At 37.7% G+C, this 24,325-nt stretch overlaps 1 protein-coding gene across 3 annotated transcripts in view; it reads right to left on the bottom strand.

Annotated features, from left to right (window-relative positions):
- The window catches only part of WDR33 (WD repeat domain 33), a 90,541-nt gene that overhangs the window by 32,210 nt on the left and 34,006 nt on the right, over window positions 1-24,325 (bottom strand). Inside the window, exons 4-8 of one of the 3 annotated variants that reach the window (XM_072960792.1) lie at window positions 23,927-24,031; window positions 21,530-21,625; window positions 21,193-21,344; window positions 19,411-19,508; window positions 4,264-6,677 (exon numbers count right to left, since the gene is read on the bottom strand). In XM_072960792.1, coding sequence (XP_072816893.1) covers window positions 6,595-6,677; window positions 19,411-19,508; window positions 21,193-21,344; window positions 21,530-21,625; window positions 23,927-24,031 — 534 coding nt within the window. In that variant the 3' untranslated portion in view covers window positions 4,264-6,594. Of the gene's footprint in view, window positions 1-4,263; window positions 6,678-10,696; window positions 11,084-19,410; window positions 19,509-21,192; window positions 21,345-21,529; window positions 21,626-23,926; window positions 24,032-24,325 lie in introns of those variants that run through there. The other 2 variants (XM_072960793.1, XM_072960791.1) reach the window with 2 other exon arrangements.

Below are 24,325 nucleotides of genomic sequence, written 5' to 3'. Positions count from 1 at the left end.
TAAAACCCAAAATCCAGAGGGCTGTTGGAGTCTTAGAAAGGCTCCAGGCTCCCCGACTGCTCGGTGACCAAGGCCGTTACGCTGCAATGAGGTTGATTACAGAGTCTCCTCGGAGCAACCTGTCCAGGCCCCCACCTCTTGACCCCTCATCTGTAGAGAACAGCTGCACTCAGCTAAAGCCAGGCAGCAACTTTCTAAAGGACGCAAAGGTAAGCCTGGGGAGAAATCCCACAGCAAGGCTTAAGGCTGGAGAGGAAAGCAGCACAAATCTCGTACCGATGCCACACTATGACCCTAACGGAAGAAGGGAGGGGACAGAGAGCGAGAAAGGGGGAGATGACATGGGGGGGGGTTCCATCCACCCAAGAGTGAAATAAACAAAGTAAGCCCTCCATCCCAGACCACAGCACACTCACTCTGGCAACGTGGCAGTTGCCGGTTTTCTCCAAGACTGTTCTCCCCCATCCAGCATCCAGCTCACCACACACACAAACACACACACACACACACACACACTTAGAGTCCACAGTGAGGTCTACTACCAAGCAAAGGAGTCTTTTGGGCAAGTGGACTTATTCAACTGCAAAAGAAATGAAAGACAGCAACTTATACTAATCAACACAAATCATTCAAATGCTTGGACAACCAAGGATCACTGGACATTTGAGAAAAACCACTAAGAGGAAAGAGAAAGACCAGGAAAAACAAACAGATTAAGTGATCCAAGGGAGAACAAACAGGAACAACAGACCCAACCAGACAGACACACACACACACGTCTCAATCACTGTACTACAAGCTTTAAAGGGCATATGCATTTCAAATAAACAATGTAACAGGCCACTATGAAAAATGAAAAGACCAGAGAACCACTAGGAGGTGTTGGAGATTAAACACACAGTGGATAAAATAAAAATTTCATCAGAAGAGCTGAGTAACAGACTGGGCATGATTGAAGATCCTATTCTGGAAGGTAAAACATAAGAAATCTCTTAATACTTAGAGAAAAGGACAGAAACAGAAAGTACAAATGAAAAAGAAATACAAGGGAGACAGCCCTAAGAGGGCTGACATTCATATACTGAGTTCTAAAAGACAATCAGAGACAATGGGAAATGATCATCAAAGAAAGAAGAAAAACCCTTTTAACGGAATAAAGATTTGAGACTGCAGGTCAAAGTGAGCCAATAAAGACGCAGTTTAAAATACTTACATCTATACCCACGGTTTAAAAAAAAAACAGTCCACAAGGAAAAAGAGATCATTTAAAAAACACCCAGAGGGGAAAACCAGGTTACATACAAATAACAAGAACTGGAGTAGCATCTGAATTCTCGTCAGCAGAACTGATAGAAAATAGTGGAGGTCTTCAAAATTATAAGGGAGAAGGATTTCAAACCTAGAATCTGAAACCCACACTATGAGTCAAGTATGATGGCAAATTACAGATCTCTTCTGCCATCAGAATTTTGAAATTTACCTCTCAAGCACTGTTTGTGAAAAGATTTTTTTGAAAGTGTAAGAGTGGACCTACCAGGGGAGGGCAAACAAGACCCAGTGTGACTGCAGTCACAGGCACAGAAGACAGTCAGACTCAGTTAGAGCAGGAAGTCAGAAAAGCTGGTGAAGAGTGCCTTCAAAAATAAAAACAAATCCCACTTACTATGATTGCGAAATTAAAAGAAAAAACGCTATGATAAAGGCTTTTAGTGCCATCAAGAAAAAAGAAAATAATTAGAAATTGCAAGAAAAAATAAAGCACACTAAATTGTGGCGTTAACTTTCAGCAGTTTATGGGGTTTAAGAATCTCACTTGACCTTGACATTCTTCAAGTAGGACGATTTACAACTGCCACAGGGTTTATTATAAACTGATTATACTTGTTTCTGAGATCAATACAATCATTCATAGTTGTGTACTTCTATTTATCAGTTTCACTTTTTTAAAAAGAATTTCTAAGTGGTTAAAAATCCTTGCCAGTGCTTATTTTAAATAAAGGGAGATAAACAGGAGAAAAGCAGAAAGAAACCGAGGGGCATAGATTTCCTTACGTAACATAACGGTGAGTCAAGGAATGTTGCCTAAAGTTGATAGCCCCCCCAAATAAAGAACTAAGAACATTTAAAGCTTTAAGGGAACTATCAAAACAACTATAATTTGTAACAAAACCCAGGAGGTAGAAGGCATGACTGGTGGTGTTAAGTAAGTACATGAAATTCCTCATCTTTCATGATAGGAAGTAAAGAGACACTGTGTCAGACAGATATACCAGAAAATACAAGCACATGATTTTAATTCTGATGGTAACCACAGGAATAAACAAAACAAACTAGTTTTAAAGGATTATCCAAACTCCATCCCTGTATGGTGCCAGAGAAAAGATTTTTACCATGGGTGCATATTATTTATACATTTTTAAAATAAACTTACATTTTGAAATGGTGGAAATTTCCTAAAATGTTAATCCTACGTTATCTCTAGAACTTCTGGCTGAACCACAATATTCTTAAACTTTTTCATTAATGACTCTAGGACAGTGAGAATGACTCACAAGTATCTTTGAAAAGCTTAAATGTTCCTATTCTTTGACCCACCAAGTTTATTGTTAGGATTCTATCCTGAAGGAAAATTTACATGAGTGGGAAGAAATATAAAGGTACCAGGAGGCTTAGTGCACAACGTCGTCTTAGTAAAACCCTCTTGCAAACCCTAAATGTCTACAAGTGAGAACGGTTAAATCACCCACGGTAGATACGTGCTATGGAACATTACAGAGCAGTTCCCTGAAAAGATGGGAGGAGTAATGACATGAAAGATGACCGTGATACACTGTGTCGTGAGAAAAGTAAACAGCAAGAGAATATACGTAGTATAATCCCATTTCAGCAGTTTTTAGAAGGTATCTTTTTGCATATGCTTAAGAGCTGTGGAAACACTCACACCAAACTATTCATGGAATAATGATGACCCCTGGAAGTGAGATTAGAAAAGACTGGGGGAAGACACTGACTTTTTACTTCTCAGTGTTTGAGCTTTTCATGAATGTTTATTACCTTGGTAAAAGGCAGAAAATTCTCAAGAAAATCTTGACATTAATCCCACCCAATTCTTTCTTTACCTTTCCCTCAACACTGATTCATCATAGACCTCAGCCTTCCACGTGGCACATAGTGGGGATGTGTGATCCAGACACTACAACTCTCCCCAAATCACACTTCCACGTGATCCACAGAGTACACTTGTCGCCATGCATGACTGATGAAAAAAATGCACCTTAATGTTGCATGGGGTCTTCAGCTTGGCTGGTTAGGGAACGGCGCTGCTAACGGTCAAGGTTGCAAGTTGGCCTGCATTTGTATTCGTCTGTCATCTTTCTGGTGATGGACAAGATGTGGAAAGATCAGAGTAAACCCATCTGAACTAGTGAAAACACTTCTCAAGAGATCTCCTGATCGTGGGCTTCAGTCTCACTGTTGTATGCTGAAGAACACGTGTGTGTATCCGTGCGGCCAGTTTGGACATCAGTGTCTCCCAGAGGGACAGTGCTGCTCAGCCAGGTACCGCGGCCTGTCTGAGCTCGGTGGGGCCAGGGTCATGCTGGACCACGGAGTTCTCAGTTTCTGGGCTTTAATCCTCATCTTCAGCCACCACACCGAACCCGAAACCAAAGCAACACGGCAGAGGAAAGGCATCCCAACCTTAACTGTGCTTGAATTAATGATTTTTCTTTTACTACTCATTTTTAGAAAAGGCAACAATAGAAGGAGAAAGTCAAAGACTGAGGAAAAATAGAATAAATACGGATTTAACTGCTAGTTATACAAGTATCTCTAACAATGGAGTATGTGATTATGATCTAACTTAAAATGTCTATTAAAAATGCCTAAATAACTTACACTACAAAGACATATCCTTTTTTGTTTTTGGCCTTTATATTTTTTCAACATATTTTAACCTAATAAAAAGTAGCAATGGAAAGAATATTCTGCTCTAAATCTATCAAGTAACAGTATATCTTATATTCACCAAATATGAATTACTTAACTAGAACTCAAAAAAACAGCTAGTGATTCACAGAAAAGATTCAAATATATTATCTATTCAAAAACCAAACAAGCAAGCAACCAAAAAAGGGAAAAGAACGGGGACAGTGCATGGGGAATGGTGGGGGTGAAGTACTGTCTTAGGTCATGCTGTGGTTCTGAGATGCCAGTGGAAGTAAAGTCTGAGGACTGGTATAAAGTTTTAAAAATAAGTCATACTTCCATTTCAATATAATGTTATTTATTTAATATGGCTTACAATACAGTTAATTTTATCAATGACACTTCTAAGCTAAGAACCACCACTGAAAACAGGGTAACAATACATGACAGCCCATCTCGGTTCTTGATCTACCAATCTCCTCATAGATAAACCCTTTGTATCTTTCCTACTCAATTCATCTTTCCTTGCATATATATGACTTACACAACGAACATCCACTTCACGTCTGCAACATGACAAGTGCCTTCTATGTACTTCTGGGACCCTCACAACAACCCTGTGAGGTAGGTACCGTGAGCCCCACTGTACAGAGGAGGAAATGCACACTGAGAGAGACTGACTTGCAGAGCTGGGACTCAAAGCCAGACCTGCTGCTCTCAGATGAGTCATGCTGAAAACCCCACAGGAAAAACAAAGATCGCCCTAAGTAGAAACTACGACTGTACCTAGAATTTTGGAGCAGCTGGGGAAGAGGTTGGATAACATTAATGGCTTTTTCTTCCTTGTCACTTAACCACTGTAAACAGCAATTACACTCTAGTCTATCATTTCATTTTAAAGGTAACAATACACAAAACAGGAAATTTACTCCTCCCTTCTTACAGGAAAAAAATGGTGTATTGCAAATATACTTGCTCATCACGGACTATGATGACAGAGTAAACTGGTATTACCCTACCTCAACCCTCCGGGTAAGTGGATAGTTACAAAGAAAACATAAATGCAAATCTACTGGTTACGGTGAATAATAGGAAGAGGGAATTTTGTGGGGATCAGGAAAGTGGGTTGCTGCCCAGATAGATTTAATTTCAAAATGCAAAACCTTATCTGGACACTTTAAGTCAACACAATGCGCCACAAACCTTTGTGCCTCGGGTACATAAAGATGCATTCTGGCATTTACATGTGATTTAGACCAAGATAAAAATGGTAACATACTAATCTGAAATCTGTGGCAACTCGGAAATGCCTTTCCCATGTAAAAATATGTACTGTACTTATTAAATAAAATCTAAATGATAGTTCATTACAGGCTGTTTAAGACTTCAATTGAACACATTTTTCTTCAGAAAAAAAATCTTACTCTGTAAAGTCATCATCCTCAGTTTGGTCCAAATTAACCACATTCTCGTGCTACTACTGCTCTCTCCAGAGCATCAAGCTGTCAGAAATTCTGCCATCTAAATTCTTTCTTAAAGTTTTCTAAGGTTCTCATAAACCTTCAAAGCTATCATGGAGATTTCAATGACAAAACATGATTATATTCTTTGTTTCTGTAGGAAAACTCTACAGACCAATGGCAGAACTCACAGCACCACCCAGAGACAGGGACCTGCACCGTGTGCTGCTTGTCTAATGGAACTCTAACCATGTGACACCATCCAAATGTGCGCTAGACTTTTCTTAAGTACCACAGTCAACTCTTAATTACAAACCTAGCTTTTCTAATTTTAAAATTTACTCAATATTTACCAAATGGTAAAGATTCAGTATGAAGGAAATATATTATTCAAGGTGAAGATACAACAGAAGAAGGTTATCTTGCATTTTTCTGGGAAACAAATTCTGTTCTCAAGACCTCCACATTTTAAAATGTTATCTCCACATTTCCACGAGCAGATGCCCCCAAAATATCTGATTTTAAAAAGTTAACACTTTACAAGTCACAAAAACTTTAAGAACTACCTCATTAATCACAAGGATATTTTTCTATGTACCATCACACAATAATGCAATGCTTTTAGAATATATATGAAATTAAGATAGTGTTAAAATATATATATATAGCATTAAGTGATGCTTAAAAAAAAAAGCTCTCCAGCTATCACTTGTATGCTCATAAAGACAGGACTGATGGACTCCCTCCTCCATACCCAGGGCCTGGCCCACAGTACATAGCAATTATCTGAATAAATGAAATTAAATATAAATTTCTTTTCAGTGATTTTTGATGGCCGTGACTAAAACTAGAGTGGAGCTATGAAAACATGGCCCCTTTTTTTTGGTCTCAGGTCAACCTGAGAAGAATTTTACTATTATTATAATTGCAAACTGGAAGGTTTTTAACAGTGTTCCTAAGTCTGAAAGCCTTTAGAACTCTTTGATATATACTGCTATATATTAGCATAGACAATACAGAAAATAAACAGCTGGCTCTTCCCATATGTAAAGAAAGAACTAATCCCTAGACACTGAATTTAGGAGGATACACCTTAACGTCCCCAGAAAGATTAATGCAAGAAAATTCACTCATTTTGTTTCTTAAAAAGAGTGTGTTTTACCTATTACAGGTACCCCCACTTTTCCAAAGCTCGCTTTACACAGCTTCACTTTGATGAGAGACCTGTGTTAGTGCAGGCAGACTTCTGAGATATTGCGGGTTCAGTTCTAGACCACAATAAAGCAAACACTGTAATTAAGCAAATCACATGAATTTTTGGCTTCCCAGTGCATATAAGTTATGTTTACATATAAGTCCACTAAGTGTGCAACAGCAGTATGTTTAAAAAAATGTACAGATCTTAATTTAAAAACCGCTGCTAGAAAATGGTGCCAATAGGCTTGCTTGACGCAGGCATAAATCTTCAGTTTGTAAAAGACGCACCACCTGCGAAGCACAACGAAACAAGGTATGCCTGTACCTATTTCTGCTATCAGAAACAAATCCAAAGAGGATTTTCACTTTTACAAAAAAGGCAAATGGTGCTTGTTTTGCAGCAAAGCCACTCCAGAGGCAGTGGACACCCTGAGCAACAAGAGGGATGCCAGCAAGCCCCTTCCCCTGGAACTCCGCTCAGCATCTCAGCACCCAGTCCTGGTGGCCCTGAACTGCGTCTGGGAGCCTCTGTGCTGTGCCTCCATTTATTTTGTGCATCCATTAGCAAGTTGTGTCCTACTTTAACAGAGTAGGGGAAACCTCTTAACTACTTCTAGGCAGCTAAAAACTGACGCGCTTCCCAATTACAGTTTTGTAAAAATGTACCTGTCAGTATCACTGCAGCTTGTTCCGGTGACAGGCCTATTGTCACTGCTACTAAATCCTGACCTTCCCCAGCTGGTCCCTATATAGTAAGACCCAGTGGGACTTAAATGCTTTGGAGGAGGGGGAAAAAAAAGCAGTCCCTAACCTCTGAGAACTAATCTGATGCTAACAGCTAAGCCTCAAATGTTATTACAAACTGATCTGACACTTAAGGCTAAATCATTCTGTTCTCCTGTTGGACAATCTCACTAAACATCTGTACATCAGTAAGTCATTCTGAGACCAGGATGAAGTGAGACAAAAGCAAGATCCTGCACAACCCACTAAATACCAAACCTCTCAGTGCTAAAAGAGGGACAGCCGTCACTTTCTTGAGCCCTCACCCCAATTTCCCAAAGTCCAAATCCTCCACTACAACCTTTCTAACACCCTCTTACTGAGAGACCCCAGTTCCCCTGTGGTCTGTGTTCTTCGCTGAGACAAATAGTAAATCCAACTTGTTCGACTACTGGTGTGTTCCCGGTGAGACCACCGGGTACTGCTATCTGTGAATACTAATGGTAGAATGGAAACAGACTAAGTGTTCTAGCATTACAAAATGACTCTAAAACATGGCTTATTAATGGACATCTCATAATTCACAGGGAAGGCAGCTTTGGCTGACTTTGATGTATGATTTTTTCCATTTTGCTTTTAATATCAAGACCACACTAGTAAGTGTTGAAAAGCTCAGACAACGTGAAAAGCAGTATTGCCGACCACACTGAGAAGTGGGAAGGCACAGGGGAAGCCCAGCCAAGCAGACTCGGAGAACGAGTAGGAGTTCACCAAGTCACTGCAGTGGGAGGCATGCTCAAGTATCTGGGCTACACCCAGATTCAGAGTATTTTCAAACAAGGATTCCAGGAATAAAGCCAAAGGTACAGAAGGAAAAGATGAAAGAAACTTTTTTTTTAAACAATAGTGCTCACCGTAACTACTAGGAAATGTGGATAATAGGATAGCTATGAGGAGAAAATGAAAATTTTCATATGTACTTTTTCACTAAAGATTTTTTTAATGTGTAAAAATCTACTTTGCAGCTGAATGTTATTTTTATAAGTATTAATCACATTCAGACAGGCGTAGAAAAACCAAGAATGCCACTTTATCAACTATAAAATCAGCTTCTAAAAAAAAAACTTATGAAAAAAAAATCACTCATTACTTACCTTCCAGATAACACTGGAAGATTTTCATGTCTAGGCGGTGGGGACATGGGGTAAATACATGCCAGTTCCCCAAGTGTCTACTGAGTCCTTCCTGGTCATGGAAGATCTAAGGTTGGAGTTCAGTGTGAGATACCAAACATGAAAGTCACTGTCGTCAAAGGCACCACATTTCTTAGGAAACTGCACGGCAGGAGTTCTGGCCGAGAGAGAACATTTTCACCACCACTGCCCTCTATCTGTACTATAGGTACTGCAATCTGATTTCCTTTGTTAGACAGGTAGTACCACTTAACTTTATGGGTCATGAAAACCTGGTCATTCAACAAGCAGAAGGAGCAATGATTTAAACCCATCTTCTGATGTCAGTATCCAGTTCAAAACCAGGCCTTAATACATCAATTAAAAGATGTTTAAAAGCTTATTTGAAGACAATATATATCATACCATGGAATGCCTATGTAACTTACAGAGGAAAATGAAGTCTGTGGTCTCCCCAAGTCCATGTGGTAAATGAGGTAATCAGAGATATTTTCGGGGAACAGTGGGCTAAATATTCTTAAGATATATTTTATGGTAGATTTATATCCTTTCACATTTTTATCAAATACTAGAAGTAATCCAAGAAGGCTGACCCTTCCACTAAATCCAACCTCCTCTATAAATTTTAACTTTTTTAAGAAATGCAGATTTGTTGCCTGATGAATTTTAGCACATTTAATTCAAATGTGATTATAAAATACTAATGAAAGAAATCACAATTCAGGCGTGCCTCCTCTAGGCCTGAAACTCAGTTCTGAGTCTTTCAAACACCTGTCATTTCACGGGCTTCAATCTCTAATACCCAATTCCTAAATCAGAAGTGTGTTATCATCTCATTTCCTCACTGTGGGAGGACAGCAGATTTTCCTTTTTTTAAAAAAAAAAAGGGTCAAAATATAAAGGAAAAAAACTACACTTAGAACAGTTAACTCAAAAAGTTACACTATTATATGGTAACACTTAATGATTTCTCTGCTAGAATTTAATAAACCAAATAAAATGCCTAGTAAATACTATAGAATTTTGTTTTAATAAGTATTTTATTTTTACCCAGGAGATCGTTGGTAATATACATTTGCATGACACATTAAAACATCAAATCTGTAAAACAAAAAATGTCCTCAAAATTTAGACTGAAGTGATAGCACACTTGAGAAAGACGTAAATGGAATAGTTTTCATAAATCTCTGAAAACTAAACTGAATGATCTGACCATTACAAGAATATATATATAATATTAGTAACACTAAATGTTTAAAATATTTCAAAACATTCAGGGCCTACAGAAAGAACATTACAAGTGGGCACTGTACTACATGACCTCAAGAAAGGAGGAGGATTTAAGTTCAGAAATCGAGCGTACAATGCACTTTAACTTCTAATAGCTCCTGTAATATCATGCTGTTTGCTGTTAGGATCACTTTATCAGCCGGGCTCATACCTGCTACATCCTATGTAAGGATTTAGCTCCCACCCTGCAACAAACTCCACCAAAAACTTTTGGGATAGAACAGACCACACTCCAGCCAGTCTGCTGTCAGCTGACAAGTCTGATGGGGTGGGAGCAGAGGATGATCAGGAGGCCCAAACAGATGATACTAGATTTCTGTCTATTGTGGCAAAATATGTGGAATACATTTCCCCAAGACTCCTAACTTACTGCTGATCACATTACTCCTCCAAGACAACAAACAGAAAAGACATTTATCAGAGTTATCACTAGCTCACCCAACTTGATGGCTAACTGGACTTGGAAGTTTAAAACTGATCAAATTGGGTCAAGAGGGAAAAAGCAAATGCTGTCCTGATGAAGCAGCCTAGACACCAATCACCACAGTCTGCTGCAGTGTGGTAAACGGAGAAGACTGCTGGTTTTCTATGTGCTCAGCACTCCTGTTCACCATGGTACCAGGCCAATTCACAAGACATATTTGAAAAAATTAAAGAACTAGGGAAATGCTGAAAATGCTGTGTAAGGGACGAGATTAGCAAAAGAACCAAGCACAGCATCTTGACCAGCAGGTCATCATTAAGTATTTGATTCACCTAACAATTAAAAAGAATCTTTAAATGTTTCCATATGAGATCTTAAAAAAGATAATTCTAAATGTTGAATTTTTTACATCTGAAAACATTAGAAAATCATGAAACTCTTTAAACAAGTGGTCATATTTATAGACTACCTATAAATAAAAACCTACGCAACTGTAATGATAATGGCTAAAAAAACATTTAAATGAGAAAAACAGAAATATACTACTGAAATGACCATTTTCATCCATAAACAGGTAGAGACAGGGAAGCAGCCTCCGAAGTCAGCTTTGGAAATGAAATACTGAACACTCTTTATGGGACTCGTTAGATTCTTCTCATGAACTAACCCTCTTGATTGCCACAGTTTGGTAAAGTCAGGACTATCACAGGTCCCACTGTACAGATGAGCCACACCCCTGGTGACTCACCCCAGCATCACACAGCTGCTAACAGCTAAAACTGCGACGTGCGACCAGATTCCAGAGCCTGGGATTGTATTTACTAACTTTCGCTGTGTTGCTTTTAGTTACAGGAAACTAGTAAGTGAACCTAATCAGAGAAAAAAAAATAATAAGGTTTTGAGGCCCCATTTACTGCTTGTAATGACAGGATTAATGAAATGATCTAATGTCATGCCAAAAACATTTTTAGAGCAGAAGGTGGCAACATCTCCTCATGGGATACAGCCTATCCAATTAATTACCCCTTTGTAATGAATGCATCCAATGCATCCACATGCCTGAATTTCACACTTTTGTGTCTGCCCTAAAACATGAAACTACAGTTAACAGACAACCTAATCCAGGTTAATTATTTTTAAATAGAACCATCCATCTGAAAAGAGAAATGCCTTCTCAAGTCTCCCTGACAGCTGGAGGAGGTAAACATGGCACAATGGCAGCAAAAGAAAGACTCACACAATAACCCATTTTCTTATGTATTAAAAAAAAAATTCTACAACATGATGTCCTATTTCCTCCCTACCCCCTAGATTCCAGACCTATATACAATAAATCCAATCCTACTTTCATACAGAAGGCTTTAAGTATTTGAAAATGACAAACCTTTTCTTCAGTCCTTCTAACCCAAGCTGAATACTAATCTTCCCTTCACTCTTCCTCATGACTTCTAGACCCTTCCCCATTCTGATCACCTCCCCTCAGTAATTAAGCTCCATCATTTTGAACATCCATTTTTACTAAATGGGAGAAGACATAACACCTCAAGAATACACTTATAATCTAAAACCTGTATTATTTTTATATGAACTCTAATTGGTCTAATAAACCCTAGAATTAAGGCTGAAAACCTAAATACAGGACTTTATATTTATTTCCATTAAAAACTTACATAATAAATTTCTATTCATTAACTTTAATATCACACTATCTTCTTGATTCTTGACATCTTGAGAATTTCTGCTTGTAGTTTTGAATCACCTGCCACTTTGCAAAGCAAGCCATCTTTGATAAAGAATGTTAAACAGGACAGAGGCCAAGTAAAGAAACTGGCAGCACTCTCCACATTTGCCTCACAGATCACAAACATCCAATGAAACTTTTTGGGAAATGACCATTCAATCACAGCTATGAAGCCACAATTCTCTACCATGATCCACCATTAGTTCAAAACACTGACTACAGTTTGGCTATAATTTCCTTGACCCCCTCCAGTAATTCTATAAAAATAGGGTTTTAGCATGTTTTAGCATGATCTATTTCAAACTACTGGTTTTCAATGGACGCAGTAATGTCCCTTAGTGAGCATTTGGAAAAGATTTTCTTTTCAGAGCCTGTGTGCATGTACACTGGTGGCCTTTTAAAAACTTTTTATGTATAGTGGTTATTATCAATAAAGTTCATAGAGGATAAAACTCATAGAAAAAGCAAAATTAACACAACATTGTAAATCAACTATACTTCAGTAAGAATTCTTTTTACAATGTCAAAAAAAAAAACCAGGGAACTATATTCAATATCTTATAATGGCCTATAATGAAGAATATGAAAATAAATACATATATATGTTTAGCTAAATCACTATGCTGCACACCAGAAATTAACACATTGTAAATCAACTCTACTTCGATAAAAAAAATTCTTTTTACTATGTAGAAAGAGAGAAGAGAAAAAAGAAAAGAAAAGGCAATTATTAGGCTTGACAGGACCAAGAACTACTACTCTAACTTTGGCATCCTGGGGCACCACAAATCTGTTTGCTTAATAATACGTGAAAAGTTTCTGTTGGAGATAACATATTGTGCTCTCTGGTATGGAGTTTCTTGGACTCACCTTTGTGCTTCTTGGTTCTGCTTTCATGCTGACCTCCCTTAGTATTTCCTAACTGTTTTTGTACGGTCGAATACTTATGCTTTCCCCCTTTGACAAAACAAACCTGGAAACTGAGTGAGGACTCCTAGAACCTCTGACAGCAAAGGAAGATGGTGATGCCAGGTGCAGAGGAAACTCAAGGTTTCACTTTTGAACAGATAATTTAAAAACGAGAAAATCACACATACATACCCTGAAAACAGCAACAACGTAGCCACTTACAAAGCTATGTACCTTAAACTGGATCTCTACATGAGACCTGCATTTCTGCCCATTCAGAACGACAAACGGGCATGCACCAGTGGGGGGGGGGGGCACAATAAAGTAGCGCACTGGGCTACGGAGAGCTACCCACCCCAGCTCAAAGGCACCTTGTGGTGGTTGGGCCTTCCTTGGGGTTCCCTAGAAACCAATGCAATATTTTAAAACATTAAGTTAAAGTAGATACAGTTCACTGGGCTAATTCAAGTAACGTGATATTCTAAAACCACGCTAAGAAGGTAAAGTTCTCTCAAAGAGAACTATATTAAATTATATTCAAGAGCAGGGGGGATACAGAAAGAGGCCTCAGTAGACTCATTTTTGAAACAGTAGTGTGTTTTGGACAAATAAAGACTATTTTATGACACAATCTGTAAAAAAGAATAAATGAGAAACTACAATTTCTTCCTTTAAATAAAAACTCTTGTTCTAGTCTCTTCATAACTAAAGAGATCACAGCACTGTATGTCCTTCTTAGAAATTCCTGAGATATGATTTAAATCAAATTTTAAAATGGTTTTCAGATACATCATAAAAAAGTGAGTAAAGGGGGAAAAATGACTATAAAAAAACAATATTAGCTTTGGTACTTAACCTCCCTCGTTGACAAATAACGTGTTTGTGATGATACCATATTTTAATCATATACTTTTATTAAAGGATCTACACACTAAAAATGAGGAAACCAAAAGTGTATTGTTTATCTACTTTAATCAGCTCTTTCCAAAGCTCTGAATTTTAACTTTAAAACCTATCAAAAACTTGATTACCTGAGTTCTACCAGAGGGTAACTAATTAATCAGCAAATAGAAAGTTAAGCCTCACTCAAAATAAACTGAAGCAGAATTACAGAATATTTTCTAAACAGAAAGATGAAAAACAACTGCCTAAATTATGAGTCATAGTGATTTGTCACTGTCAAAAAAATGGAATCTTTATACACAAGAGTGTCTGGAAATTACTCCTGATACAATTAAAACATCGAACATGACAGCAACGGTGTGCAGCTCTGGCATCCTAAGAAAGCTAAGATCTATTTTCAACAAAATTTTGCCGTATTATATGCAATATTTTAAAGAAGTGAAGAGCTAGAAAGCAAGCCCAACATAAAAATCTAAAACAATTACTGTAGAAACATGAATGGACCACATGAAATGATTATTCCAGGACCCTACTATACTAATTTCTTCAAAAATGTGCTTTAGAAATATTAATGGGGAAGGTATAGCTCAGTGGTAGAGTATGCTTAGCATGCACAAGGTCCTGGGATCAGTCCCCAGTACCTCCATCAAATAAATAAATAAACAAACAAACCTAATTACCTCCCCTCAAAAAGAAATTAAAAAAAAAAAGTCAGTATTAAGGCTTCTTCCCTCTCATGATATACTCAGATAATTATTTACAAGAACCTACCATGATCCAGTCTGTTCAGGAGAGCAGAGGGAAAAAGAGCCTTAAATGAACTCTTCCTCAAAATAAGGAATCACAGACAAAGAAACAGGTGTCCACATACAAAACGGGTCCATGCGATTGTTTGGATGGTTATATAAGATGTGCCTGAAGTACTTTTAAAATTAAAACATGCTATGTTAGTGGAAGGAGTTATTTTGCTACAGGCTGTTCATTTTAAAGGAAGCTGGGTGTTTGTTTTTCATCTTAGAATAGAAAGGATTTTGTGGCATGTGTTGTAAATCACTGTACAAATAAATTAGGTCCATTAATCATCATGGTTTGCCAATTTACTTTAAATAAGTAAAACTGTTTCCAATAAAAAAGCATCAGAGATTTTTGGAACACTTGAACTTCGTAAACTTGTCTTCACACAGTTCGAAAACATGCTGCTGAACCAAACGATCTTTGCAGAGGGATTTATCTCATTTATTAAGAACCACAGTCAAATGCAACCAGGAAGTATCAAAAGTACTAATATTCTTTTTCTTATGCTGTGTGTACTCAGGGGTTCGTTTCCTCTCCAGCAGTGCTGCATTTGAAAACTGGAAACAGACCTTACCTCCCAAGCCAGTCTCACTATAACTCATTATGACCATGTTCTTCTTATATAACCTAATGTGTCTCTTACAATTCATCTACAGTTTTAACTATTCACTGTAATTTAATTTTTTTGTTAAATATACCATATTTTGAAAACCTCTAGCTTACATGGACAGTTTGAAGGAAGAATGGTAAGATGAACTTGTTAGTTGTTTCCACCCACTCCTCTCTCCTTTCCCCCAAAAAACTCTACAATTCTAACATCACCGCTCAGAATTACATTATTTCATCCATGCTGATGATATTTGTAAAACATCAAAGAGGCAGTTTAACACAGTGGTTAAGAGTATGAACTCTGGAGTGAGATAACCTGGGTTCAAATCCCAGCCCCACCTCTTACAAGTTATATGACCTCTGGGAGGTTTACTTAACTTTCTCAGATCTTGGTTACTAATTTGTGAAATGTAGAAAAAACAGTATTGATCTCCCAGGGTTACAGGTAAGATTAAATCAAGTACTTAGACCATGCCTGATCCTTAGCAAGTATAATGTGTCAGCTACTGTTGTTAAAATCAAGAAGGTAAAACAAAACTAAAGCATGCTAAAATTGGTAAACTGGATTCTATTTTTAAGAGTACATATTATGTTTCTCATTAAAATTTACTTTAGTATTCTTAACGATTGTGTATTTTCAACATGTCTTATTTGCAACTTAGTCATAAGTGATCTGCTTCTAACTTTATACTGCTAAAACCACACTTTTAACACTATCATGACTCTTCTCTACTACCCAACATCCTAAGTTTGTGAAAGTATCTTCTTTCCTACTAAACTTTAAGAAGCACAAGGGTAGGGAATCATCATACCTTTCTTCTTTTTTAAAATTTCTTCTTCCTGTGATAGCATGCATATAAGATGAGCTCATTAATCAAGTGGATTTGAATGGCTCTATTTCACTTGGAGTCAACTGTACAAACACCTAGAGACTCCTTTAACTCATGTACTCTGGTGCTTAAATGTTATTTTAATGCCACTCCATAAACTGCGTGCAGTAATTCATACCAGAAAAGGACAGAAGTGTGTACATTACACTGGTCTGCATATGCTCTGATAGCAGGTGGACATATACGCAGCACTTCTCAATGATATAGGATATTCAGTTTAACAAGTGTTTGCTTTTCCCGCCTATGGACCAAATACCACAATCCCAGAGTAGCAAGTCTGACAATAGAGCAAGCTTATTTCAACGTTAAAATACGGATTACTTTCTCTTGGGTAACTTCTTCCTTTTCCAAGAAGAGTAAGAACAATCTCAGTAAGAACACTAAAAGCAACTGTAAATTCTGCCCTCAACAGTACCGTCCCATATACAGGGATCCCATAAGCTTACAGCTGAAGGACTACATTGAGAAGACATGATAGCTGTCTTCAGACTCTTAAAGGGCTGCCATGTAGAAGAGACTACAGATTGCATTTTGTGTGTTACAGAAGGCAGGACAAGTTATAAGAAAGCAGATTCTGACATAACGAAAGAACTTTCTGAAAATTAGATCTACCTAAAATTGAAAGAGATTCATGTGAGGTAGTGAATATATATAAAAATGTTTGTGAGAAGACTGTTTGCGGGAATAATGTAGAAAAGGTAAATATTTGATCAAGAGCTGGACTACACAATCACAATCAAAATGTTCCTGGATTTTTTTAACACTTAATCCCAAGTGATGGTCTGACGCACAACATTAACACGCTGCAGGGGGATGCTCACCCGCCTGCTGTCACAGAGCCTACATGGGCTCCATGAACATCACCCCTTCATACAGGCCAACTGATGCTTTAGAGGTTGGAAGGTCCAATCCCTACTTGCTTAACTTTGTGAACCAAGTTTCTATGAACAGAATTCAATTAAGCCCACTTCAAATTTTATTTGAAAAATTTCACACTTCCCATGATACAACAGGAGTTCCATCATCCCCTGATTCCCAACCCAACTAGTGAAGGACAGGGCAACTGTAACAACACTGGTTTCATTATTTTATAACCACGTTTAAAATTGAGAAAATTTAGAAAAATGAGGAATGACAGAAAACGAATAATCAGAACCTAGTAACTTGTCCACTACAACAGACCTGATATCAGAACTATTACCTGGGTGGTATAATTAACTTGGTTTAATATATTCACATTTGTCCCATACACTCATTGAAGTGCTAAGAAAAAAAAGTAGACTATAAAGCAAGTAGAATACTATCTAAAAGAAGTAAAAACCATGAATAAGCTAGAATATAGATCCTAGAAGTACATGGAGGTTCATTATACTTTTGTGGATGTTTGAAATTTTCATACTAAAAACTTAAAATAAGATGATCACCCACATAAAAAATAAAAGTCAACTCAATTAATATACTGGTGCGCTTTTTAAGCTGTGTCAGACAGGTGATGATTCGGCATCCACTTAACTTTATCCAAATTCACCTGGACTCAAATCTAAAAATATTTAACTGCTAATTAATATCTCATGTATACTCTAAATTTCAGACAAAAAGTTCCGAAGTGCTATTTAGAAACAATTTCATGACCAAAACTGAGTAACACTTTGTTGGAACTTGGGGTTGAAAATGCTATCACATAGTAGGTTTTCTTCTTTTTTTAATCCAAGATGCACAGTAGTTTTATATCAGACTTCAGCTATCATACTCTTAGGCCACTGTAAAATTCATTGTTTTGACACTTTAGAATTGCTCTTTGTAAACAAAATTACTGTTTCTCCTATATTTCTTAGGATACTCAAAGCCTAAAAATAGTTGTTTATCTTATTTCTGTTTAACAGCTAAGACTTCTACTAACAGTGAGGAAAGACGCAACAGGACATAGCATCAGGCTAGGTGTCAAGTGACGGGATGTGCTGGTCCTGGCTCTGAACTCATTTTACCTTCAACATGTGGCTTAATCCTTCTGAGTCATAGTGCTCATCCACAAAATAACTCAGACTAGATGATTTCAAAGACTCCAACTAGTTCTGAAGGTGTTCAATATCATAAGATCATCACGAGTACAGCCCTTCACTAAGACTGCACTGTAGCCTTACGCTAGCTGTCACATGTCACAATACATTCCTGTGGAAGAAACTCACACAAAAAGTGCAAAGCCAGGAATGCTTAAATAATTGTGATTTAAAAAAAAACTGGCTTGAAATATGGGTTAAATATCAAGAACATTTAGCTTCCTGCTAGAAAGCACTGACATTACACGTTGTAATGAAGCTCTGAAAGGGTGAAAGACACAATTCAACCAAGACAACTCACTCCACTGACTCTTGAACAAAAAGGGAAACCTCAGAGGAGTAACTTCTTGACACCGAATGCCTGTGGCACCCACTCTCCCACCCTGCACCTACGTGTTGGAGGAAGATGTTATTTTTACGACATGCTGGACTCAAGAGTATGGAACAGAATGCACTCTTCCTTAAATCGGCATAGGTTCAAATTAAGCACTTGAGAAAATTATCTTCCTAGTTAACAACGAACTAGTGAGATCTAGTTAAAAGTGTAAATGTTTTTGTTTCGATGTCTGTATTGCATATTTGAAAGTTAATTCCTTACTCTAACATCACTGAATTCACATAAATGGTGTTGATGTATAGTTAGTATTTCAACAGTCCCACTCTGAAGTCTAAAGCTAAGCTAATCCAAGTGAAAATATGGATTTCTTTTCTAGGGTGGAGTAATTCATAGATATTAGTTTATAACTATGAAGTCAACAGAAGTAAATAAAGAACCCCTCCAAAACTTAATCACAAGTGGACTATGCATTATGGATGTGGTACAGTGAAAAACCACCTCCCTTCCACAGACAGCAATACTGAGAGGTGTAGCTGCTGAGGCCTCATGTAATGCACACTGTAAAATGGCTCCCAAGAGAATGTGAGTTACATAAACACAATCACAGTGTCGGTATGTTTGGAGAACGCTACCCCAGTACAAGGCAGGAAAAAGAATGCAGCCCTAACAGATGCATACAGATAAGCAAGCCCTTGGGGGGAGAGGGGAGAAGAGGAATGTGTGTATTTAACTTATACCTCAAAGAACTCAAAGGTAATATTAGTAGTAAAAATCTGCAAAGATGACTGTGAACCAGAGAGAGAGTTCAGGTTTCCTAAAAGAGTCTGACTGAGACGGTGTAAATATGTAAAAAAATCGAATGGAGATGTAAGCTGGTATTGTGGTATTGTGATGGTTTAAACCACAAATGCCTTCCCTATTTAAATATTCCAATCAGTACTGTTAGCACACGTACCTCGGAGAATTCTTTCCTCATGGCAACGAAGAAAGTCCCAGATCCTAACAGTGCCGTCATCAGAGCACGTAGCAAATTTATTATCCGTGGGTGAGAAACTGTTACATGAAGACACACAGCAGGGGAAAGAAGTCAGCATTTAACAGATTATCCATGCTTCTCAGACAGGGAAAAATAAAAACACTGTGCTGCGTTATAAACAGGAGAGGGAAGGATCCAACAGTGAAGAAGCCCTCAAAGAGAATGTTGGCAGCTAACAAACGTATCTCAACAAAAGAATTACTTCAACACAGTAGTTGCTTCCTAGTTCTCACTCATCAATATTCAGAGAACTTTATGAGTGTATTATCAGTACTAATGGTCCCCATGCTCTCCACAGTACAGTATTTCCTATTGTACCAACAGAAAACATGGAGCTGATTTAAGTGTAGAAACTAAACGAATTCTATCTTTGCAATATTCCTGTAAAGTCTGTTAAATCACACAGGAGTACTGCTCAAAAGATTAGCATCAGCTTCTGCTTCAAACACCATGAAAAAAAAGCTGAAAAGTTTCGGGCCGGCTATTTAAAGACTGGTTGTTAAACATCCCACATGTGATGTTTCTCATTTATGTAAAAGGTCTGCGGAAACCGTTCACACCTTCTTCCTGGCGGGCTATCGCAGGAATGTTGCACTGTTTGAGGAAAACTAACATGGGGACGTTCAGACGGTGTTTAAAGTCAAAGAATCTGCTGCCTTTTCTTCCTCCCTGTAAAGGACCATCGAGTTTCTCATCTGCCTCTAAGGACTCCCCTGAGCTTCTGAACCCTATGACTAAGAAGGGACCAAATGCCAAAACTCAACGTATGGGCAGGACAGTAAGGCACAGTCTTTGCAGAAGCATGTTTATGCACCAGGTCTTGTTAGGATTCTGACAGTGGAACAGTGACTGTGGTGGATGGTGTTCCTACAGAGACGCCGCCCTCCTCCCACACGCGGGCGGCACCGCCGGACAGCATGCTGCTGAGCTTTGTTCTGAGGCTGCAGCAGCTCTTCAGGCTTGTTTTTGCAACTTCCTTTTCCGGTTTTACTATACATACCTCACTGATAGGTAAAAAATATACAACTCACTGAAAAAATTTCAAACTTCCACTTATTACACATTTGCATTACTGACGTTATCAACAGTGAATCAGGAGGAAGTTCCTAGAGTCGTCTTGACAATGGTCTGCTTACAGTTTCAAAGCTTGAAAGAACCCACTCATTAACCATTAACGTTTGCTACATCCAGAGTTACTTGGAGAGTTTTTAGTCCTACTATGCTTTCCTTTTGAAGTCGTGGCATAACCAAGCCAACCAGGTCTTCACTTAAGCCTTTTATCCTTGTATTTTGTGTGAACTCTGAAGGTGTTTTCTGCAGGCTTTAGATTTTATTCAGTTGTATAATTAAAGACTGAATTCTTTATTTGGAATGAAATATTCTTGTCTTACATAGTAGGTAATAAAAAGGAATAACGTATACACATTATTAACCATAAATGAAAAGAGAAAACCAGTGCAAAATGCGGCAGACAATACATCTCTAACAGATTGCAGAGGCTGATACCGGGACAACACTACTTCAGAAAGGTGCCAGCAAAATGGTGAGTGTGTGAAAACAAAGAAAAATATCGTGTTTATAGGGTGCAGAAAGTTTCCCAGAATCTGACAGAGCCCATGCATCTCTGCACCCAGAATACACTTAGAGAATAATTTACCCATGACATTAGGGACTACAGAAAATGGTATATTGTGTATAAACCTGGCCTCTCTAATCGCCTCCTTATGTGCCTGGAACATCTTGACGTTGTTCATGTTCGACTGCCAGTATTTCACATATCCTCCGTGGTCCGCTGTCAACATCCACATGTCATTATGCGACCAAGTCATGGCCCTCACTGGGCTATCGTGAGCCTGTGAAAACACAAAACATTTGTAAACATTATACGAAAGAATATACAATGGGAGGTTTTACAGGAGCACATATAAACTCATAACAATGATCTGTCCAGTTGTAAGTTAAAAATGCCAATAAGGTAACTATCTCAAGTTCTTTACAGTACCACAGGATGAGGGTACCATCTGATGATTACTGTTACCTGTAATATTGTTTCAAAATTGAAAGTGAGTCCATTCCACAAGGTGAACTCTCCACTAGAAGCTCCAGTGACCAACCGCCTTCCTTCTGGAGTCCACTGGGGAAGGGGAAAAAAGACAGATTATACAAGGTCACAAACCATCAACCTCACCTAATTTTTAAAACACTTAGAGAGTCTTTATTGATGAAATATCCAATAATTAATATTCAGTGGACAATACTGACTTTCACTTAAGCACAGCTCAGATTTAAAGCCAAGTACTTTGTCAGAAAAGAACTTCTATTAATGCAAGAAAAGCTCTGGCACTTTAGCTCATTAACTCAATTTAAAATAAGTACATGATTAGTACAACTTAAGTTACACAAACTGAGGCACTCTAAAGAGCATTTCAAAACAAAATATGCAAACATCTAATGTTCCCAGGATACAAGGCAGACTAGCATAAGTAAGATGGTCAGTCACTAGAAAAACGCAAAGACCAAATGAATGAAGGCTCTGGTTTATCACAACTGCTAGTGGACCAATTCAGGAAGAAGTTACCAGTGTTCCATGAAAAAACAGTATTACAGTAAGCAGCAATTTAAGGACATCAAGGATATCAAACTTTTCCTAGAAACTAAATGTACTATATAGATATATATTTTTAAAGTTGTCCTTCATTCACAGTATCAAGCAGTGACAGGTCTTATGCTGATCTGTTCTCAAAAAAATATAATGCAAAAGAGGCATGACTAACACCACCCCAATATTTTAACGTCACAATTTGCATACTAAAGGTAATCTGTGATACATGCTTATCAACTCAAAATGCAACAGACGTTTTCTCACTTTCATTTTCAAGTTTCTATGGAAGATTACATACTCATTTTCCTTAGATGTAAATATATGAAACATCAATACAACAATTCTATTTTCCAAAGTAAAAACTGTGACACAGAGTTGGAAAATACAAGTGTACTTATGAGAACAGCAAGATGAGATACATAAAATGAAAACTATTTGGTAAATTACAAAGATATATATAAGAAGCCAGCCTTTTACTGCTTACCTGTATGTATATCATGGTTTTGATTATTGTTAATGAAATCCTACTTTCCTGGTTTCTGTTATCTGCTAAGAATCCCAACCCAGTAAATACTACAGGCAACCAAATTGTAGACACAGGACCCACAGTCTTTATGCCTTAAATATCTTGCAGTGTGGACTTGCCTCTTCTATACGCAAATTTCTTAAGACCTTATAACTTGATTCCCCCAATGAGAAATTTACCTAACAAGATATAGGACACAGAATGCTCAGATTTTACTCATCTCAAAGTTTTCTGTGTTATGTTAACAAGGTATTAAAGTTAGCTGCACATCATACTCCTCCTGCCAAATCCCCTGGTAAACAAAATCACACTACATACAGGCCGGCTCTATTAACACGAAAGACATTCAAATAATGTTCCTTTACTGATGGCTGCAGTGTCTGAGGCAAACACAGAGCCTACGACTGAATAGCCACATTTATATGGAGCTCAAGGCAGCATCCCTCCCTCCAGACCTCCAGGCTGCCTACCACACCTCTCTAGTGAGAGGAACTGCTTGTTTTGCTCATTTGCCATAATGTTTGCCATGACTGTCTTTTCTCTGTCCCATTATTTTTTCAATTTTTAATCTGCTCACTCTATTAAGCATCCTACATTTCTGGACTTGATATATGGAAAAACAGCAAGTGCATTCTTACTAGCAAACTACAAAAAAAAACAATCATACTGTTATTTATGGGGAGTATTAACTGAATGCCTGGGAGACAGAGATGGGAAGACATCTTTACTGCAAACCTCTTCAAATTTTAATCAATCAAATCATGTCAATGTACTAATTACTTTAAAACTGCATTTTAAAAATCTTAGTGAAAATGTATTGAGTACCTAACAATGTGTTAACTGAGCTGACAATTATGGTCTCCCATTGGTTTTCAGCTCTTCTTGGGTGTTTTCCTTCCTAGTAGCCCTAAGAGTTTTCATTTACCTTGAGATGCTGCTCTCCAGACAGCAACAAAAAATTCCTATTCAAGAGCAAACCAAAACAAACAAACAAACAAAAAAACAAAGAAGCAAACCAGAGATGTGCTGCAATATCTAACTATCTATCCATCCATCCATCCACAGCCAGCCCAGAAAGAATTCTGTGGAAACTGCAACATGAAGAAATGCAATCCAAAAGTGGTATCTTACTAAATGTGGATATAGTGGGAAAATGATTGGGTATTCCAAAATAAAATCATTAGCAATGCCTGATTTTCCTCCCTCACATACATTTAAAATGATGTTTAATTTTTTGTCCTGTTAAATACATTTACAGAATAACTCAGAATTAACTTTTCCAAAAAACATCCAACAAAAATACTTACCCTAACAACAAATACTGGACACTTCACTTTATTTGTTGATGTTCGAACAAACTTTGTTGTTACTGCATTCATAGGATTATTCAACATCCCTATAGGTGGGACCAACTATAAAAAAAAAAAAGAAAGAAAGAAAGAAAAAAAATTGGGTTTAAAGGGCCCCTGATCAATGAATATCTGCCCATACAGGATTTTTGTCTTTGATACCCAACAAAAGTACTGGGAGAAAACCAGGTTTATCATCAGAAAACTTTTAAATAAAAATGAAGTCTCCTATCAAAAAAATAAATAAACAAAATGAAATAAAACAGCTCCTGATCATACACAGGGCATTAGCCAGGGACCTTGCAAGGTAATCATTTCAACATTTAAAGACAAATCTGGGACCATACAGGACTTCTA

Source organism: Vicugna pacos, chromosome 5, assembly GCF_048564905.1.
Source record: "Vicugna pacos chromosome 5, VicPac4, whole genome shotgun sequence".
Taxonomy (NCBI): domain Eukaryota; kingdom Metazoa; phylum Chordata; class Mammalia; order Artiodactyla; family Camelidae; genus Vicugna; species Vicugna pacos.
The sequence above is the reverse complement of the archived record's forward strand: the minus strand, read 5'-3'. Positions and strand labels throughout refer to the sequence as shown.